General features: G+C 35.7%; 1 protein-coding gene across 1 annotated transcript; it reads left to right on the forward strand.

The window, feature by feature from the left end:
- Positions 1-208: 208 nt before the first annotated feature.
- Positions 209-4479, forward strand: LOC104241570 (transcription factor bHLH18-like). Its single transcript, XM_070149954.1, has 3 exons — positions 209-640; positions 1919-2311; positions 4384-4479. Exons 1-3 carry the CDS (start codon positions 209-211, stop codon positions 4477-4479), a joined length of 921 nt encoding a protein of 306 aa, XP_070006055.1.
- Positions 4480-19431: the final 14952 nt, after the last annotated feature.

Consider the following 19431-nt stretch of genomic DNA (forward strand, 5'->3'; position numbering starts at 1 on the left):
CAATCAGCATGTAAAGCAAGGAAATATTTCCTTCAACTTCTAATAAAGACTACACGCTATCCATAAGAAAAAGACTGTTCACACGTTAGGGTCTGTTTCTATATATAGCATATAAGAAAACAAAGTACAGCTGAAAAAATTCAAAGCTAGGGTTTTGTTTTTCTTGACAATATTGATCTTTTTCTCCTTTATTTTTGTAAATTTAGCCATGGAAAATGCAAGTTTTAATAACCTTGAAAATACAGCTGGTGATGAAGAACCTTTTGAATTTAAGAATTTACTCTCTGAAATGTTCACATCTTTCCCTAATCAAAATCCCAGCAGTACTTCTTCATTAATGGAAATTCCGAAAATTGCTTTTTCTTCTTCTCCTAATTCCTCTACTTCTACTAATTCTTCTTCTTCTTCTTCGCTTAACATTATTTCATTTGGAAATCCAGACTCTAATTTTCTAGGGGATGAAATAGATTATGATATGATATCTGAAAAGGTCGTCATAGGATTGTCTTCATCACCAACTAAAAGGATTTGTAGAAGTCCTTTACAATCTCAAGATCATCTTTTGGCTGAAAGGAAACGCCGAGAAAGATTTACTCAACTTTTTGCTGTTTTGGCCAAAAGTATACCTGGCCTCAAGAAGGTATTTATAATTTCAATAAAGTCTCTCTTTATTAGTTACAAAGATTTAAAGTAGTTCTATTATGTTCTTTTTCAATGGATATATGATTTCTGTAGTCAGTCCAAACGTTTAGGGTAAAGTAATATAATCTTAGAACTCATGATTTATGTTATTTCATGTTCTTGATAAACTTAGGGAGCCTTAGAACAACGGTAAGTTGTTTCCGTGTGACCTATATATAGGTTACAGGTTCGAGCTGTGGAAGCAGCCAGTAATGCTTGCATTAGGGTAGGTTGTCTATATCCCACCACTTGGGTTCCGGCCCTTTTCCGGACCCTGCATAAATGAGAGATGTTTTGTGCACCACCCTTTTCATGTTCTTAATAAATTAATACTCGATAGGATGAGGATCTACAACAACAATATACCCAGTAAAATTTCACTAGTGGAGTCTGGGGAGAGTAGAGTGTATGCAGACCTTACCCCTACCCCGAAGAGGGTAAAGAGGTTGTTTCTGGGAGACTCCTGACTCAACAGAAGAGACAATAATATCATAAAAGGAACAAAAGAAAAGGCATATAACAACAAAAAATGCCAGAAAGAAAATAACAACAAGGAATAAGTGAATGGATCTATGTTTTGAAATTAGGGAAGTTATTCCAAGCTTATAATCTTTGAGAAAAAAATTGGAGAGACTGGGGCTGTTCCCTCTATTTTCACTGCTTTGCCTCTTCTTTTTTCCTCAATGACATGCTAATAAACACAAAATTAACAACAAATGCCAACTATAACAAAAAGTAACATAGTTCACTGCTTATTTTAAATTCTTCCATCTCTATGGTTTGCATGTTGAAAGTGAGCCTTAGAGCACTGGTAAAATTATCTCCGTATGATTTATATAGGTCACTGGTTCAAGTCTTAAAATCGGCCACTGATACTTGCATTAGGGTAGACTGTCTACATCACACTCAGTGGCGGAGCCACATGCATCCAAGGGATGTCAACCGATACCCCTTCATTGGAAAATTATAGTGTAGTTGGGTAATTTTTTTAAAATATGTATATTTACTATATATTGACACCTCTTGACTTCTTGGTGAGTTTATTTCTTTATATTTTGATTTCCCTTAATGAAAATACTGGCTCCACCACTGATCACACCTCCTTGAGGTGTCACTCTTCCTCGAACCTTATATGAATGCGAGGTGTTTCGTGTACCGAACTGCCTTTTTTTTTCTTTTCTATGGGGTATATGACTAACCTAACGCTTGAAGTATTTTTGTAATATTTCTTGATCAGTTGGACAAAGCTTCAATTCTTGAAGATTCAATCAAGTACATAGGAGAACTTCAAGGACGTGTTAGGGCTTTAGAGGAAGCTGGGACAACAAAGAGTAAAAACTTGATTGAATCAACTTCCACAGTACAAAAACAATTTCCTTTGGCTGCTACTGCATCTGATGTCAACTCTTTTCTGGCTAAGAATTTTGATGAATCCAAACCTGATCAGAATGATATCAAGGTTCAAATTCTAGACAAGAATATACTCATAGGAATCCATTGCAGTAAGGAAATAAGGAGTATCTTCACAATAATTGCTGGAATAATGGAAAAGCTACATCTTACTATTCACCATATTAGAGTTACACCATCCAATCATATTGCTCTTCATTATATCTCCGTTCTTGCTGAGGTAATTTCTCATTGTTTAATTTTTTTTATTTAGTTATCAAAACGTGATTATATATATTCCAAATTTCCAATGAAGGCATTTTACTTTTATATATATATATTAGCTTTTCTTCAACAGACAAGGTGAGTTTTTAATTATTTTGTGGTTATGCAGATTAAACCTTTCTTATTCTAACACAGTAATATAGGCAAGGAAAAAAAGAACTTCACATTTTAAAAAGTATTTTTCTAATTAACTTTTAAAGCTTTGATTTTTCTCATAGGGTATTAAGTAAAGGAGTATTTGTTTTGTGGAGAGTAGGAGTGTACATAGATCGAGTTAGTTCGGATTTTTTAATTATCAAACCAAATCAATGGTGTCAGGTTTTTAAATCTATAAATCAAACCAAACCAACAAAGTCAGATTTTTCAATCTCAGTTTTTCTCGAGTTTTATGGGTTTTTTTCGGGGTTTTTTCCTCGGTAAAGTCTTCATAGCACAAAATATGTAACTTGTGCTCTAAGTATTTCTTTAGTCCTAGTAAGATACAACTATATAATGTACTATTCAAAAAATAAACATAATAATATGAGATAAGTCATAGCATTATACTAAAATATTCAATAACAAAGATAATAAAATTGCATAAAGCAAATATTGCTAATTAATAAGCCATAATAAAAATTAACATAGTCTAAAAATAATATGTAGCTCATGCTAAAATAAGTATAGCTAATAAGTACTATTAATTACATAACTAAGCACTAAAGAAAAAGATAAACTAAGTTATGCATTTTCATTATATACCAATACAACATAAAACCCAGTATAATCCCACATGTGGGGTTATGAAGAGGGTAATGTGTACGCAAACCTTACCTCTACCTTATTAGGAAGAGATGTTGTTTCCGATAGACACTCGGCTCAAGAACAGTGAAAATAAAGTAACAAATAGTAGCAACAACAATGCAATAGAAACAAATGACATAATATGTAATAATAAAGAATCAGGAATAAGAGAAGTACAAAAATAGTAATATTACTACTGGTAAGACTAAGAGACACTAGCGACTACCTGTCATCCTTCCACCCTAATTCTCGATCTCCACCCTTTCCTATCGAGGATCATGTCCTCAATAAGCTGGAGCAATAGCATATCCTGCCTAATCACCTCATCTTAATACTTCTTAGGCCTACCCCCACCTTTCTTTAGATTCGCTATGGTCAACCTCTCACACCTCCTCACCGAGGCATCTATGTCTCTCCTCTACACATGCCCTAACCATCTCAACCTTGATTCCCGCAATTTGTTCTCCACCAATGAAACATTCAACTTTTCTCTAATAACTTGGTTTCTAATCTTGTCTTTCCTGGTATGCCCTCACATTCATCTCAACATTCTCATCTTAGCTACCTTCATCTTCTGGACATGGGACTTATTGACGGGCCAATACTCTACTCCATACAACATAGTCAGTCTACCCACCACTATATAGAACGTGCCTTTAAGTCTTGTTGGCACAATTATAAACCAATGTAAAACTAAAAACTAGATATCCAACACTATCATCATTCCTAATGTTGAATTGAATTTCTTTTGTTAGCATTTGTATTGATTTGAACTTTATTTGAGTTACTACATTTATGGGCTATAACATTTTACCATTCAAGAATGTTAAGTCCAAACTTGAAATAATATGTTATAAGATCAAAAAAAATTAAAAATTACATAACAATAAATATTTCTATGTATAAAATATTTTTAAAAATTATATAAATGTATTATCGGGTTGGTTTAATTTCGATTTGACCTTTTTCAGTTAAACCCATATCAAACCAAACCAATTTCTAATACCAAACCAAATCAAACCAATTTCTAATACCAAACCAAATCAAACCAAAACCATAATCGGGGGTTTTTCCGGTTTGCCTCAGATTATCGATTTGGTATGATTTATCGGTTTTTTTGTACGCCCCTAGTGGAGATGCAATACTTTGTCAAATTATATTACATGATAACCAAAATTGCTTTGCTAAGGTTGTCAAGCCTCAAATGAACTACTAATATATATGACATTCAATTCGTTCTTGCAGATTGATCAAAATGTTGATATTAGAGTGCAGGATGTTGAAAACGCATTCAAGTTAGCTCTTCCTAGTACATCAAATAGGCCAGGCTTGGCAGACTAATCTGACTTTCCAAACTTTCTCTTATGTTCAATTTAGTTACTCTATATTCTACTTTGTTTGAAATTAGGAGAATAATATATTGGACCCGAATTCATGCTTTGTACTGCAGTTGTCTTTTGAGCCAAGAATGTTGTTGTACGGACATATTGTTGAGCAATAAAATTTCTTGAGCAATATGTACAAGGTTTAAAACAAAATTAGTGAAACTCAGAAAAGACTGATTATTTTGTAAAATATTTCTTTTGTCAGAAGTGCTTTTTAAAAAAATATTTTTAAAAAATAGTAGTTGTTGTTTAGTTAATTAATTTGAAAAATATTTAAAGTAGCAATTTGTACTCGGTCAAGATTCAAAAATACTAATGAGGAAAGGCAACTATATTTTTCAGCTTCTACTTTCCTACAAGCTTGACCAAAGCACCCCAACTATCTAAAATAAGCAATTCTTTTACATATAAAAAGGAGCACTTTTAGTAGCATCAGGTCCAATATACCCTATCCAATTACTCCCACCGTCTCATATTATCTGTCGTGCTTTTTAAAAATAATTGTCTTAAAATATTTTTCATTTTAGAAGTTCAAGACAATATTTTCCCCATTTTCCTTAATAACAATTGTTCTCGATGATGGAGATACCATATAAATAGAATAAATATTCAATGAAGAAATATTATACCTTAAGATGTAGATAAGGATAAAATAGTCTAACCCTCCTTCTAATTAATATTTTTTAAAGAGCGTGTAAACGAGAAATATGACAGATAATTTAAGACGGAGGGAATACCAGCGATACCATGATGCTACTGTAACAACCTTGCTACATCAGTAGGAAGCATAGAGAAACACCTTTTGTCTGTCTTGTTAATAAGTTCTGTTGCCTCCTCAAGCAATTACTGCCATTAATTGGAGGACCACCCATTGCATCAAATACTTAATTAATGGTAGAACAGCGGCTCGGATTTTTGGTTAAGCGGCTAGGGTTTTTGTTTAGAATTGGTTTTTTGTTGTAAAATAAGAATAGTAATTGTGGATGTCTAGTTAATATGAATATTACTTGGAGACCAATCTAATTAATTTAGGAGCAATCAATTACTTTGGTATCAAGTTGTTTACTAGGGGGACAAATTTGTGTTTTACTCCTATAAATAAAATAGGTTTCTCACCACATTTGTAAGAGAACAACAATTGTACGTTAAAAAAAGAAATTGTCTTAAGTTTCTTGTCAATTCTCTTGTTTCAATTTCATTTTAATGATAACTTTCTATTATTTTATAACATTATTGGTTTGTTATTCTATTTCCCAGAAAATGAAACAACTATTTTTGGCAAAAGCAAATCAAACTTCTGTTTATTAAAGTGCGACTAGTGCTAAAACGGTCCCACAGATTAGGGTTGTTCATTTGGATCGGATCTGATCTGCTTAATTTCGGATTTCGGATATTTGGATTATGTTTATTAAAATTTCAAATATTCGGATCGGATTCGGATTGATATAATTTTAACCAGATCCGATCCGAAATCCAAAATTATTAGGGTATGTATAAATACTAAACTTTAATTTCGGATAATTAGTACTTCCTTTATATATTCCTCCAAGTTATTACCTTCAATTGCTCGATTTAACTATATTGGCACCATAGTACCCTTATAATTGCAGAAACATGAATTTTTCTTGATGTATTGCCTCTTTTACAGAGAAAATATATGTATGAGTTTGCAACTTTGAGGTATAACAAATCGAACCTTCAGAGAAATATTTTCTTAGATATGCAATGCTAATAAAAAAGATGAAAAGCAAAGAGATGCTTATATTAGCACATAACACAGAAGAAGCAGATAAGGAAGATGCATTAGCCGATTAGATTAGCAATAGCCTTAATAATACGTATAATCCGATCCGAAATCTGAAATATTAATCCGATCCAAACTTTAAAATCCGATCCGATCCGATATTAATTAGAATCGGATTCGGATTGCATTTTGTAGAATCCGAAATGTGCTAAATCTGATCTGATCTGATCTACCACAGATACTCGATATTTTCTGTTTTGAGCCAAGCCCTCACGGTTTTTCCCAAAAGGTCTTATACCATTAAGAGATTCATACACCTTATACGTAGATTCCTAGTTTTTTTAACTACCTGTTGGGCTCATGCCCATGTTGTCCAGCCAAAGGCCCAATGACCTAATCCTATTCTCTTTTGGTTTCCATTCCTATTTGGAATTGGATTCGGTTTATTCCTATTTTGAGTGGGTTTTGGCTTTAAGAGAAAGCACCACTCATGATCTATAAATAGGACAACCTTGGAGAATTATTCTATGCTCATTGATACAAGTCTTTGAAAGACTTAAGCACATAAGAGTGATTTTTGAGAGAGCTTTTGTCAAGAGAGAAGAGAAAAGAAAAATATTTGTTTTGCTGCAGATTTTTATTCCGACCAGCCAATATTCAAATTACGTTTTCCGATTCGTTAACCGTTGGATCGGGCTGAAATTTTGATTGAGTGTTCTTGAACAGTGAAGATCGGATTTGGAGTCTTGTAGAATCTGATTTCAAGCCTCGAACAGCAGCTTCGTTTTTGTGGATTCTCCTCTTTCTTCAATTGATTAGTTGTTGCTCTTGTTACAGTTGTTGCTCCGTGTTTGGCACTAGTTGTGTATCCAATTTAGAGAACTTTTGTAACCCTCTTATTGTAATAGTGGAGCTTTTTGGATCTTTGTGATCCCGTGGTTTTTACCTTCGATTTGAAGGGTTTTCCACGTGAAAATTTGGTGTTCTTTATCTTCTTTATTTTCGGGTTTGCCTCTTCCTCGTCATAACAGTGGTATCAGAGCCTTGATTATTTATCCGGGCTGTTACGGAATGGAGGCGAATATGAGCAAGATGGTATGTTTAAATGGGAGAAATTATAATGTTTGGAGAAGCAAGATGAAAGACTTGTTGTTCGTGCATCTACCCATTTTTTTAGCTCATAAACCCGAGAGTATATCCGATGAAGATTGGAATTTCGAGCACCAACAAGAATGTGGATATATACAAAAATGGGTTGAAGATAATGTTTGCAACCATATTGTGAACGAGATACATGCGAGATCATTGTAAGAAAAGCTAGAGACTCTTTATGCTTCAAAAATCGGGAACAACAAATTGCTTCTGCTAAAGCAATTAATGACCTTTAAATACAAGGAAGGCAGCCCTATTCTTGATCACATAAATAATTTTCATGGCATCCTTGATCAGCTATCTGGAATGGGAGTTAATTTTGATGATGAGATACAAGGACTTTGGCTTCTTAATACTCTGTCAGACTCTTGGGAAACTCTTCGTGTTTCTTTGACAAATTCAGCTCCTGAAGGTAAGGTGACATGGAATATGCCAAGAGTGGTGTATTGAACGAGGAAGTAAGGAGAAAATCTCAGGGTTCGTCCTCACAAGAAGATATCTTGGTTACTAAAGACCGGGGGAGAGATAGAACAAGAGGCTCAAGGAATAGAGGTAAAAGTAGAAGTAAGTCAAGGTCCAAATACTATAATATTACATGCAACCATTGTGGCAAGAAAGGACACATCAAAAGGTTTTGCCGCAAGTTAAATCAAGACACTAGAGAAGGAAAGAAAGCTAAAAATAACGAGAACAATGTTGTTGCTATTGTTCGAGATGACCTTCTTTTTGCTTATGATGAAAATGTCATCAATTTGGTATCCCATGAGACGAGCTGGATAGTAGATTCTGGAGCTACCTCATATGTCACACGAAGAAAAGACTTTTTCTCATCTTATACTCATGTTGATTCTGGAGTGTTAAAAATGGGCAATGCCAGTGAAGTTAAGGTGTTTGGTGTTGGCACAGTTTGTTTGAAAACTAATAATGGTTCAACGTTAGTTCTCCAAGATGTCAAGCATGCTCCAGACTTTCCTTTTAATTTGATCTCCGTAGGAAGATTAGACAATGAAGGTTACCATAATGCCCTCTTTAATGGCCAATGGAAGCTCACCAAGGGCTCGTTAGTAGTGGCTCGAGGAGTCAAGTCTGGTTATTTATATGTGACACAGGGCTCTATTCTTAATGACTCAATAAATTTGGTGGAAAGTGATACTTTGTCAGAATTGTGGCATCGAAGATTGAGTCATATGAGTGAGAGGGGGATTACATGTTTGGCCAAGAAAAGTTTGCTTTCTGGAGTGAAACAAGCAAAGCTGAAAATGTGCATACATTGATTAGCTGGCAAACAGAAAAGGGTTTTCTTTCATAGCCATCCTCCCTCAAGAATTTATTGGAGCTAGTACACTCTGATTTGTGTGGTCCTTTTAAAGTAAAGTCAAAAGGTGGTGCACTTTACTTTGTGACCTCTTTGATGATCATTCTCGTAAGCTCTGGGTGTATCCTTTGAAATCTAAAGATCAAGCACTTAGCGTGTTTAAGGAATTTCAAGCCTTAACTGAGAGACAAACGGGTAAGAAATTAAAATATATTCGCACTGACAATGGTGGTGAATATTGTGGTCCCTTTGATAACTATTGCAAGGAAAAAGGAATCCGTCATCAGAAAACTCCGCCCAAGACACCTCAATTGAATGGTTTGGCAGAGAGGATGAATAAAACTCTAGTTGAGAGAGTTAGATGCTTACTTTCAGAGGCTAAACGTTCAAATACATTTTGGGCGGAAGCACTTAACACTGTTGCCTATGTTATCAATTTGTCTCCTGCAGTTGTTTTGGATGGTGATGTCCCAGATAGAGTTTGGTTTGCCAAAGATGTTTCTTATGATCACCTGAGAATTTTTAGGTGTAAAGCTTGTGTGCATGTTCTTAAAGATGAGAGATCAAAACTGGATGTCAAAACTAAGTAGTGCATCTTTATCGGTTATGGTCAAGATGAGTTTGGGTATCGTTTTTATGATCCCGTTGACAATAAAATTATTAGAACTTGTGATGCAATATTCTTTGAAGACCAAACTATTGAAGATATTGACAAAGCTGACAAGATAGATTCTCAGAGTAATGAGAGGTTAGTTCTTATTGATCCAGTTTCAATTGTTAAGGCACCTATTGCACATGAAGGAACCCAAGACAATGATGGAGATAGTGATCAAGATCAAAATGATCATCATGGTGTAGATGTTATGGATGCTCCAGTTGATGAAGTTGTGGTTGATCAGCAACCAATTCCTGCACAGGTAACTACTTCGAATGCTCCTAAAACCTCTCTTAGAAGATCTACAAGGGAGAAGCAAAAATCTATATGCTATTCTCCTGATGAGTATGTACTTTTGACTGACATAGGAGAACCTGAGAATTATGATGAAGCCATGCAAGATACTCACAAAGATCAGTGGATCGAAGCGATGGAAGATGAGATGAAGTCACTCCATGAGAATGGCACATATGAGTTAGTGAAATTGTCGAAAGGTAAGAGAAACAAATGGATATTCAGAATAAAGCAAGATAACCATACCTCTGCGCCTAGATACAAGGCGAGGTTAGTTGTTAAAGGTTTTAGCCAGAAGAAGGGAGTTGACTTTGATGAAATTTTCTCCCCTGTTGTGAAGATGTCTTCTATTCGTGTGATTCTAGGCTTAGCTGCAAGTCTAGATTTAGAGGTTGAGCAGATGGATGTCAAGACTGCTTTTCTTCATGGTGATTTAGATGAAAAGATTTATATGGAGCAACCTGAGGGTTTTGTAACTAAGGGAAAAGAAAATTATGTCTGCAAATTGAAAAAGAGCCTGTATGGATTGAAACAAGCTCCAAGGCAATGGTATTTGAAGTTTGAATCTGTCATAGAAGAACAAGGGTACAAGAAAACTTCTTCAGACCACTGTGTATTCTTTCAGAAGTTCTCTGATGATGATTTTATTATTTTATTGCTTTATGTGGATGACATGCTTATTGTTGGCAAGAATAAATCCAAAATTGCAGTCCTTAAGAAGCAGTTGAGCAAATTGTTTGCGATGAAGGACTTGGGGCCAACAAAGAAAATCTTGGGCATTCAAATCCACCGACACAGAGATAGAAAGGAGTTATTTCTGTCCCAAAAGCAATACATTGAGAAGGTACTCAAGAGGTTCAATATGACAGATGCAAAAGTGGTTAGTACTCCTCATGCTAAACACTTCAAATTGAGTATTAATCAGAGTCCATCTACTGATGAAGAGAAAAAGGAGATGTCTCGTATTCCTTACTCTTCTGCCGTTGGTAGCTTGATGTATGTTATGGTTTGCACTAGACCAGATATTGCACATGTCGTTGGTACTGTTAGTAGATTCCTTTCTAATCCTGGAAAAGAACATTAGGATGCAGTAAAATGGATATTAAGGTATTTGAAAGGTACTGCAGATTTGAAGCTGTGCTTTGGCAATGGTAAGCCTGAACTTGTTTGTTACACAGACTCTGATTTAGGAGGAAATCTTGATAATTCAAGATCCACTTCCGGTTATTTGATCACTTTTGCAGGGGGAGCTGTTTCTTGACAATCTAGACTACAGAAGTGCATAGATCTATCCACTACAGAAGCCGAATATATTGCTGTCACAGAAGGTGCCAAAGAACTATTATGGATGAAGGAGTTTATTAATGATCTTGGCTTTGAGCAGCCAAGGTACATCTTATTTTGTGATAATCAAAGTGCTATTTGTCTCACCAAGCACTCCACTTTTCATTCTAAGACCAAACATATAAATAGAAAGTATCATTAGATAAGAATGGTCGTGGAAGAGAAATTATTTGAGGTTGAGAAGATACACACTGATGAAAATCCTTCGGATATGCTGACAAAGGCGGTGGTTGTAGATAAACATGAATTTTGTAGAAAATTGGCAGGCATGAAGCTTGTCAATAGTTCCTCTACTTAAAGACACATTTGGCCCCTTGGCTGGAGGGGGAGTTTGTTGGGCTCATGCCCATGTTGTCCAGCCAAAGGCCCTATGATCTAATCCTATTCTCTTTTGGTTTCCATTCCTATTTGGAATTGGATTCAGTTTATTCCTATTTTGAGTGGGTTTTGGCTTTAAAAGAAAGCACCACTCATGATCTATAAATAGGACAACCTTGGAGAATTATTCTATGCTTATTGATACAAGTCTTTGAAAGACTTAAGCACATAAGAGTGGTTTTTGAGAGAGCTTTTGTCAAGAGAGAAGAGAGAAGAAAAATATTTGTTTTGCTGCAGATTTTTATTCCGACTAGCCAATATTCAAATTATGTTTTTCGATTTGTTAACCGTTGGATCGGGCTGAAAATTTGACTGACTGTTTGTAACATCTTCATCTTGGATTTGAACGGTTAAGATCGGATTTGGAGGCTCGTAGAATCTGATTTCGAGCCTCGAACAGAAGCTCCATTTTTCTGTATTCTCCTCTTTCTTCAATTGATTAGTTGTTGCTCTTGTTACAGTTGTTGCTCTGTGTTTGACACTTGTTGTATATCCAATTTGAAGAACTTTTGTAACCCTCTTATTGTAATAGTGAAACTTTTTGGATTTTTGTGATCCCGTGATTTTTACCTTCGATTTGAAGGGTTTTCCACGTTAAAATTTAATGTTCTTAATCTTCTTTATTTTTGAATTTGTCTTTTCCTCGTCATAACACTACTAATGTGAAATTTTATTTGCACGCTCAACACATTACATAAATTTTTCCTTTCTCCAATCCCCATTGCAAATAACTTATGAAAAAGATATTGCCTCACTCTGTCACTCACGTGCAAAAAACATAAACTAAACAAAGTTACGATCTATAGAATTCAAACATATAAACGGTAGATTCAGTTTTTCACCAAAAACAATGAAACTCCTCATCCTATTTTTTCTTGAAGAACCAAATTCTAATTAATTTATATCCCTTTCAAAATCTGTCTTTAGTATCACCAAACACAATGAATTTTATACTAATTGTTTTTTACCACGTTTTCTGGAATCGTTTGTCCACGTTACTAGTATTCACCACCTGCTCAAAATGAAGCTTTACTAAAGTACCACAATCACAAGATATAGTAAAATAATTTCTTGGGAGAAGAAATTTGTATTACTCCTATGTATAGTAGTTAAATAACCTAGGAAAAGCGTGGTTAGTTCTTAGAGATCCACATCTAGTCAAATCATAATAAACTAATAAATCATAAAAGTTAATCCCTACAAATATAATAGTTTGAGTTGCTATCAGTTTATGGCTTTTATTGACTGTTATTTTTACCACGGTTATAAAGTATAATTTTCTCTTAATTTGATATATGTGTGAAGTCTCGCCAAGCAAGTCCACCGACTAGACAATTTAAGCCTCTAGACAATAACTAGACTACCTAAGATTTTCCTTTAAGAATATAATTTTAATATGGTCGGGGTTCATGAGAATGGTCTTTTTTTTTTTCTTTCCAATTTGAGTGGTTATGAAAATGTATAGGAAAAATTATAGCTTAAGTATTTTGAAATTTTTTACGAGGGTAGATAAATCAAGTTCTACTAAATATATGATCATTAACTAGCAATTTAATGAATGGATGAAAAATTGATAAACGGTGCCAAAATGGCCGACTGAGCAATATATTGTCAAAATTTGAAGAAAATATTCTGCACAAATACTTTTAGCTGAGTTCTAGCAAAAAATATTTTTTAAAAAAACAAACTAAATGCATTCCATTACCTTTACACTGGTCTCCTTTACCTCCAAATTGTCCTAACCAACAAACCACAAAAATAAAACATGAATTTAAGTTATATTGCTGATAATATAAAGATTCTTTATTAGTGAATTTAACCTTTAATATCAGGTTAATTATAATTTTAATTACCATATCACCAATTAATATTTTTAAGAGAGTTATTTGTAATTACTTTATTAATTATATATGTAATTAATTAATAAGTTCCTATCTTCCCTAAAGAGCACGCTGTTAACCAAGTCGAATAGATAAATTAAAATGGATTTAAAATAATTACAAACCAAAAAGGGAGGTTTTGCGAGGGCAGGGAGAAAATTACGATTGTGATACTTAAGGAACTAAAAAAAAGGGACAATTTTATAACAGTAAAAAATCTATAAGGAACTCAATGCGTGTCAAACAAGAGATTAGGAACGAATTTACAAATTTTGCAAAGGATTTTTTTTATAGGATTTCCATATATGTACTACTTTTTCTCTTCTTGTTTTTTTATTTTATTTTTATTTTTGTGGAAATATGTACTGCCTTCTCGCTATAAGTTCAATATTTTTCTCAAGCAGATATAGAGACCCTCCTTTTAAGATTTTTGTCGTTGCACGTTGCATGTTTTATTGTAAATTTAATTTGAGTAATCTTTATAAAGATACTATTGACCTGCTCCAACCTTACCAACAAAATCACCAACCTCGTGATTATTTTAAGAAATGGCATTATATTCGTTGCAAAAGTACAACAAGGACTTCAACTAAAAACTACAGCAAATAAGAAAATGGCAGTTGGAACTATTTAATTAGTATGTTATATAATCTAAGATTCAGAATAGATATGATCTTATCTTAAAAGAACTTATGTAAAAAGTTTTGATCCCAAGTTCCCAACTAATCATTTCAAAATTTAGGGTACTCCGATTAAAGGAAATACTTCCTCCGTCCAAGTTTATTTGTCCATTATTAATTGGGCACCCCTCTTAATTATGAAACAATAAATAACATAGTAATGTTATTATATCAATTAACTTTAACTATTATAAATCTAATATGTTGGACAATGATAAGGGTAAAATAGGTAAAAAATGATAAATTACTTATTGGTTTTCCGAACAGGACGAGCAGCGGAGGCACAAGCCAAGCTACGTTGAACCAATAGCTTTTGCTCGAACAGCGTATTTGGTATTTAAAATTTATTAAATATGTACAAATATTCAATTTAGAACCTAGTCATTAACACTTAAAGTCGTTGTTCTAAAATCCAAAATTCATAAGGTTGAAATCCAAAATCCGCCTCTAAAAAAGTGGACATTTATATTTATTACTGTTTACCTTAAAAATGGATAACAATTGAATTTATACGTGATTTTAAGGATATGCGGATTAGTTTGATACAAGTGATCAATAACGTCAGATAAGCGAATTAAAGATAAAATAAATAACCAAATAAGTTGCAATGTTAAGTTCGGGCTCGGATCTGAGCTTAACAATTGATCTGCCCTTAATTCGGAACCAAAATATATATGAAGAGTTATGAGCAAAACTAAGAACTTTTCCTTAACTTAGAAGCAGAGAGAAAATAAGTTTATATTGCCTCGATACGCGTGTTACTGTATGTCATTGAATAAAAATTACCTCCTTTATATAGTAGGAGAGTTTCATCCGTAGTACAATTTTAAAAAAAATAAAAATCTTCTTTTTTGCTAATCACTTATATGCTGCCAATATGGGCCGAATCCACGCGCGCCATGATATTCGGTTGGGCGCGGATATCACAACCCTTCGTTAGTCGTGTGCAACCATTTGTAGTGCTCTTCGAGGTCTTGGAGCTCGAACCGGATTCGGGAGGCGTTGTCTCGATGATTCTGGTGGTAAGCGCTTCGTTCGTTCCTTAGTGCGAGAGGTTTCTAGCTTCGATTCCGATTGTAGTTATGTCCTTGCTTCATTTTCTAAAAGGGAAATTGGGGTGCTCATTAGCCTCGATTTTACCCGTATATAGATAGTCCCTTTGTTTCTCAGAGAGTAGGTTTGCCGAAACGATGAGAAACAATAGATATTGCATGGTTCCTTTCTTCGTACGTTACAATCGAGACGACAAAGAAGTTGAAACATCCCATCAGTCGTGTCGTTCTGACTTCGGACATGTGTCAACCATCGGTTGGTTGCCTCTGAATGCGAAGTGTCACTTTTTCCCCTATAAAAAGCTTCTACCCTTTGTTCTTTTTTCACTTTCCGATCAAGCTTCCACCTTTGAATTTTCTAGCTACTACCAACTTCTTTCAAACCTTCATATCTTCATCTTTGATTTTCAAATATTCATAATTGTTCTTAGGTTCTTATCCAGATTTTCTTCAAATTTCCATACCCGCTCTTCCGCCTCCAAACTTGTTCCTTCAAACCTTCATACCTTTTCTTTAAATTTTTGAACTTTATCAGATAGAAATGGCTAAAACATCCAAATCAGTTCCACAACAGGCTGCCTATTCATCTTCTCACCCCGGCCACAAATTCCGAGGTGGCTGCTATCGAGGCGATTGTTCCCGAAGTGGCCGTTCCTAAAGTGGCTGCCCTAAGGCATCTGCCCTTGAGGCTCCCCCCGAACCCCCCCCCCCCATGAAAAGTTTTATATTCGGGGGCTGCTCCATAATAGACGACTTCAAAGTCGAGAAGCCCTCGTACAAACAGGACCGGGGAGAAGGAGCATGCAGATATATATACTCCATTACCGAAGATGTCCTTCATGTGGTATGATAGGACTGTAAATAGGAAGGCAATGAGGTAGTAGTCCTTGGGCCCGAGGATGATATTACTACTCTCGTGGAGCGGTATCTAAGTGTCCACACTTACCCCTTCACGCTAGGCCCGGTAGACCTAGTGATTTGACCTTCTATAATAGGTACGAGGAATGTCTCGGGCAAATCCACCCGTCTCTTTGGAGGATCGTGATCCTCCTTTGTTATTTTGTGGACTACACCAATCCCCTCGGCTCACCCTTGAACACCTGCTCTATCTATACAGTCCCCAGATTTTTTGAGAATGACTAATCAAGCTTACTCGTTGGGCCAGCAAGGCCCCCTTTTCGAGTATCGACGAGGATCAAGATCGATATCAAAGCTTGCAGGGATGCTTCATTCAAGTGAAGATCTAAGATCTGATCCCTCCCGACTCCATGTCATTTCCCGAGAAATGGAATACATCTCGTGAGTGTAGTCTTTCCTTAAGTGACGATTTCCTTCATTTCCAATTCGCATCATTCGTTCTTGTGGTTGTGCAGCTGTTACCCTGTTCCTAATGTGATCCCCCGACTCAAGGAGTTGATCGAAGGCATATGAAAGAAGATGTCATACTTTGAACGCTCATGGAGCAAACTTTCAAAGGGCTGATGGGAGGCCCGTTCTCATGGTGAGGTTCTCCTTCGAATAGTTGTCATGATGCCTTCAACTTACATAATGCTGACCTCTCTTCTTTATTTTGTAGGTTTGAATAAGATCACCAAATTTAGGCCTTTGGAAGGGGATGAGGACCTTGTCCTTTGATCCCTCTATTACGGGGCAGCCCCAGGTTGCCGTGGAGGAGAAGAATAGAAAGAGGAAATCCTCGGACTAAGAGGGGCCCGAGATGAAAATAAAAAAGAGGTCGGCCACTTGGGCTCGCAAGCTCAAGAAGAACACCATGTCCTGGTTACCAGACTCCAACCTGCTTACCGGCTCAGGGATGAGCCCGAAGAGGATGACATCTTTGTGGTGACGAGGTAGACTAAATTGTTTATGAAAATATTTGGGAGAAGAAGAAAATTCTACGGTCCGTTTCGCGACCGTAAACTATTTCGCGAGCCGCATAAGCATCGCAAAGTTTACCTATGTGGTATCTGCTCACTTGTGCTTAAGCGTCGAATGGATAATATCTACTCACTTGTGCTTATACATGCACCGTCATAAAGTTTACCTATATGGTATCAAACCCAGTGTAAAGCAACTTAATGCTGAGGTCCTTCTTGAGCCACTCTTTTTCTTTCCGGTGTATGTGGCTCCTATGGTGTGAACAATCACTCTGCTCCTTTGTGAGAATTATCATGAAACTTTTTCACTGTCTAGTAACATGAAAGCATATCTCAGCTCCCATCATATATGTACATGTCAATTGAAGTGGTCGATTGTTCGCATAAAATTTCTGCGAAATTTGAGATTTTCACAAATCTGTCACAGGAAGATCGCTTTGTTTTCCCATCTCAGTATGACTTTCATGTCCACTTAGATCGTTCCGCAATAAGTAGCTCACTTTGTTCCTAGTATTATTGTTGCCCATAAAGTGGCCTGGTATTACAGCTTGAGAGTTATTATGACAGAAACATGTCTAGTACATATCATGAGCATATTGATTTGAAAGACAAGATTTTCATATCTCTAGTCCTCGCATATAGGATTAAACCATTGTGGCGGGGTTAAGCTGCCAGAATTATAATAATCTCACAAGTGTCCAATCTCTTTTTCAACTTGGCAGGCTTGGGCATAGTTCCCTTGTGGCAAATACTGTTAAGAGCGTAATGCAACTTCATGTATTTTGAAACTCATATCACATTCAGGGTGCCAGAATATTTTCATTTCGAGTTAAACCGATTTACCTACCCTCCAAGAGGTGATTGGTGTCACGTACTTGACTATTCCTCCTTAAGGATTTCTATTGTTGATATACTAGTTAACTTTATGCCTCATTTGTCAAATCAATGATGTCATCACAATGATTAGCCACGTCAGCGCTATTGGTAATAAACTTCATACTTCTTAGGATATAACATCTTGGAATGCTTGTGCTCAACACATTGATGAATTCCTAAACAATCCCAGCTCTGTCTCGAACCCTGTTGTTCTCCCTTGTATTAAATTTATGGGGTTGAATGTTTGAACATGTGAAAGAAGAAGCATCATCCCATGATCAACCATATTGGGTAGGAAACCTTACGGTCATATTCATTCAAGCGCATCACAGAATAAGATAGAGAAGGAAGTTAAGGGCCGCCAAGGTTTAATTTGGGTATTCGTAGTAGAGATTTAGATTTGAAGAAAGTGAAGGGATTATTCTCAATATTTTCTCCATGTAGATGTTATGTGAATTGCTAATAAAGCGTAAAGTATGTGTAGTCATATAAGGCCTTATGAACTCTTGAAGGAAATAAGCCAAACTATGAGTATGATATTTTCCCCATCATTGTCCTTCATGCACCTGGGGCATCATGTATTCAGGTTCAAGTAGTTAGTTGGGGAATTGAATTCCGAGGTCTCTAGCCCGAGAAATAAATTTTTGAAGAAAATTGTTAAACTGAAAATATAATAGTTTTTAGAAATTGAATAATGTTTGAACTTCTTGGTATCGAGCCCGTATTTTGGTTCTGAAGTCCGGTACAAGTTTAATATGGTATTTAAACCTTATATGTGAAATTTTGTGAAAAATAGAAGTGATTTGACGTGATTCGAACCTTTGGTTGAGTAAATAGGAAGTTTGAAACTACCTTGAAAATTTCATGTGTTTTGGTGTTGAATTCATAGTTATAGGTGTTATTTTGGCGATTTGATCGCATGAGCAAGTTCATATGATGTTTTAAGACTTTTGTACATGTTTGGTTTGGAGCCCCGAAGGCTCGGGTGAGTTTTGGATAGGCTACAGAGTGATTTGAAACTTAAGAAAATTTCTGGTATGCTACAGGTCTGCACAAGCTCGCATTTGCGATCAGTAGGACTGGGAGGGGACCTTCGCATTTGTGAAGCTCGGCGTCGCATTTGCGATGAGAACAGGGGCCGCATTTGCGAACACTTGTTCACATTTGCGATGCCAGCAGGCCAGGCCAACTTTCCCATTTGCGAAGTAAAGTCCGCATTTGCGAGTTCGCATTTGCAAACCTGTGATCGCAAATGCGATACCTGCAACTGTTCAAAACGAGTTTTGGATGGGATTTTTGATTCATTTCTCCAATTTTCAAACCTTAAACTTCAAGAGGCGATTTTCCAAAGACCATTTCTTTCCCAAATCATAGGTAAATGATTTCTAACTTATTTCTTTCAATCCATTTCATCTTTTTACAAGATTTTATCACAAAATCTAGGGTTTTTCATGGTGGAATTGAGAGTTTCGGGTAGAATTTCAAAATTTCAAAATTTGGGAATTTAGACCTCAAATTGAGGTCGAACTCCAAAACCAATTGTATATCCAGGCTCGGGGGTGAATGGGTAATCGGATTTTGGTCCGAACTTTGAGTTTTGACCAAGCGGGACCGGGGTCGGATTTTGACTTTTTGGGGTAAATGTTGGGAAACTTGTAATT

This window comes from Nicotiana sylvestris, chromosome 6 (assembly GCF_000393655.2).
Source record: "Nicotiana sylvestris chromosome 6, ASM39365v2, whole genome shotgun sequence".
In the NCBI taxonomy this organism is placed as follows: domain Eukaryota; kingdom Viridiplantae; phylum Streptophyta; class Magnoliopsida; order Solanales; family Solanaceae; genus Nicotiana; species Nicotiana sylvestris.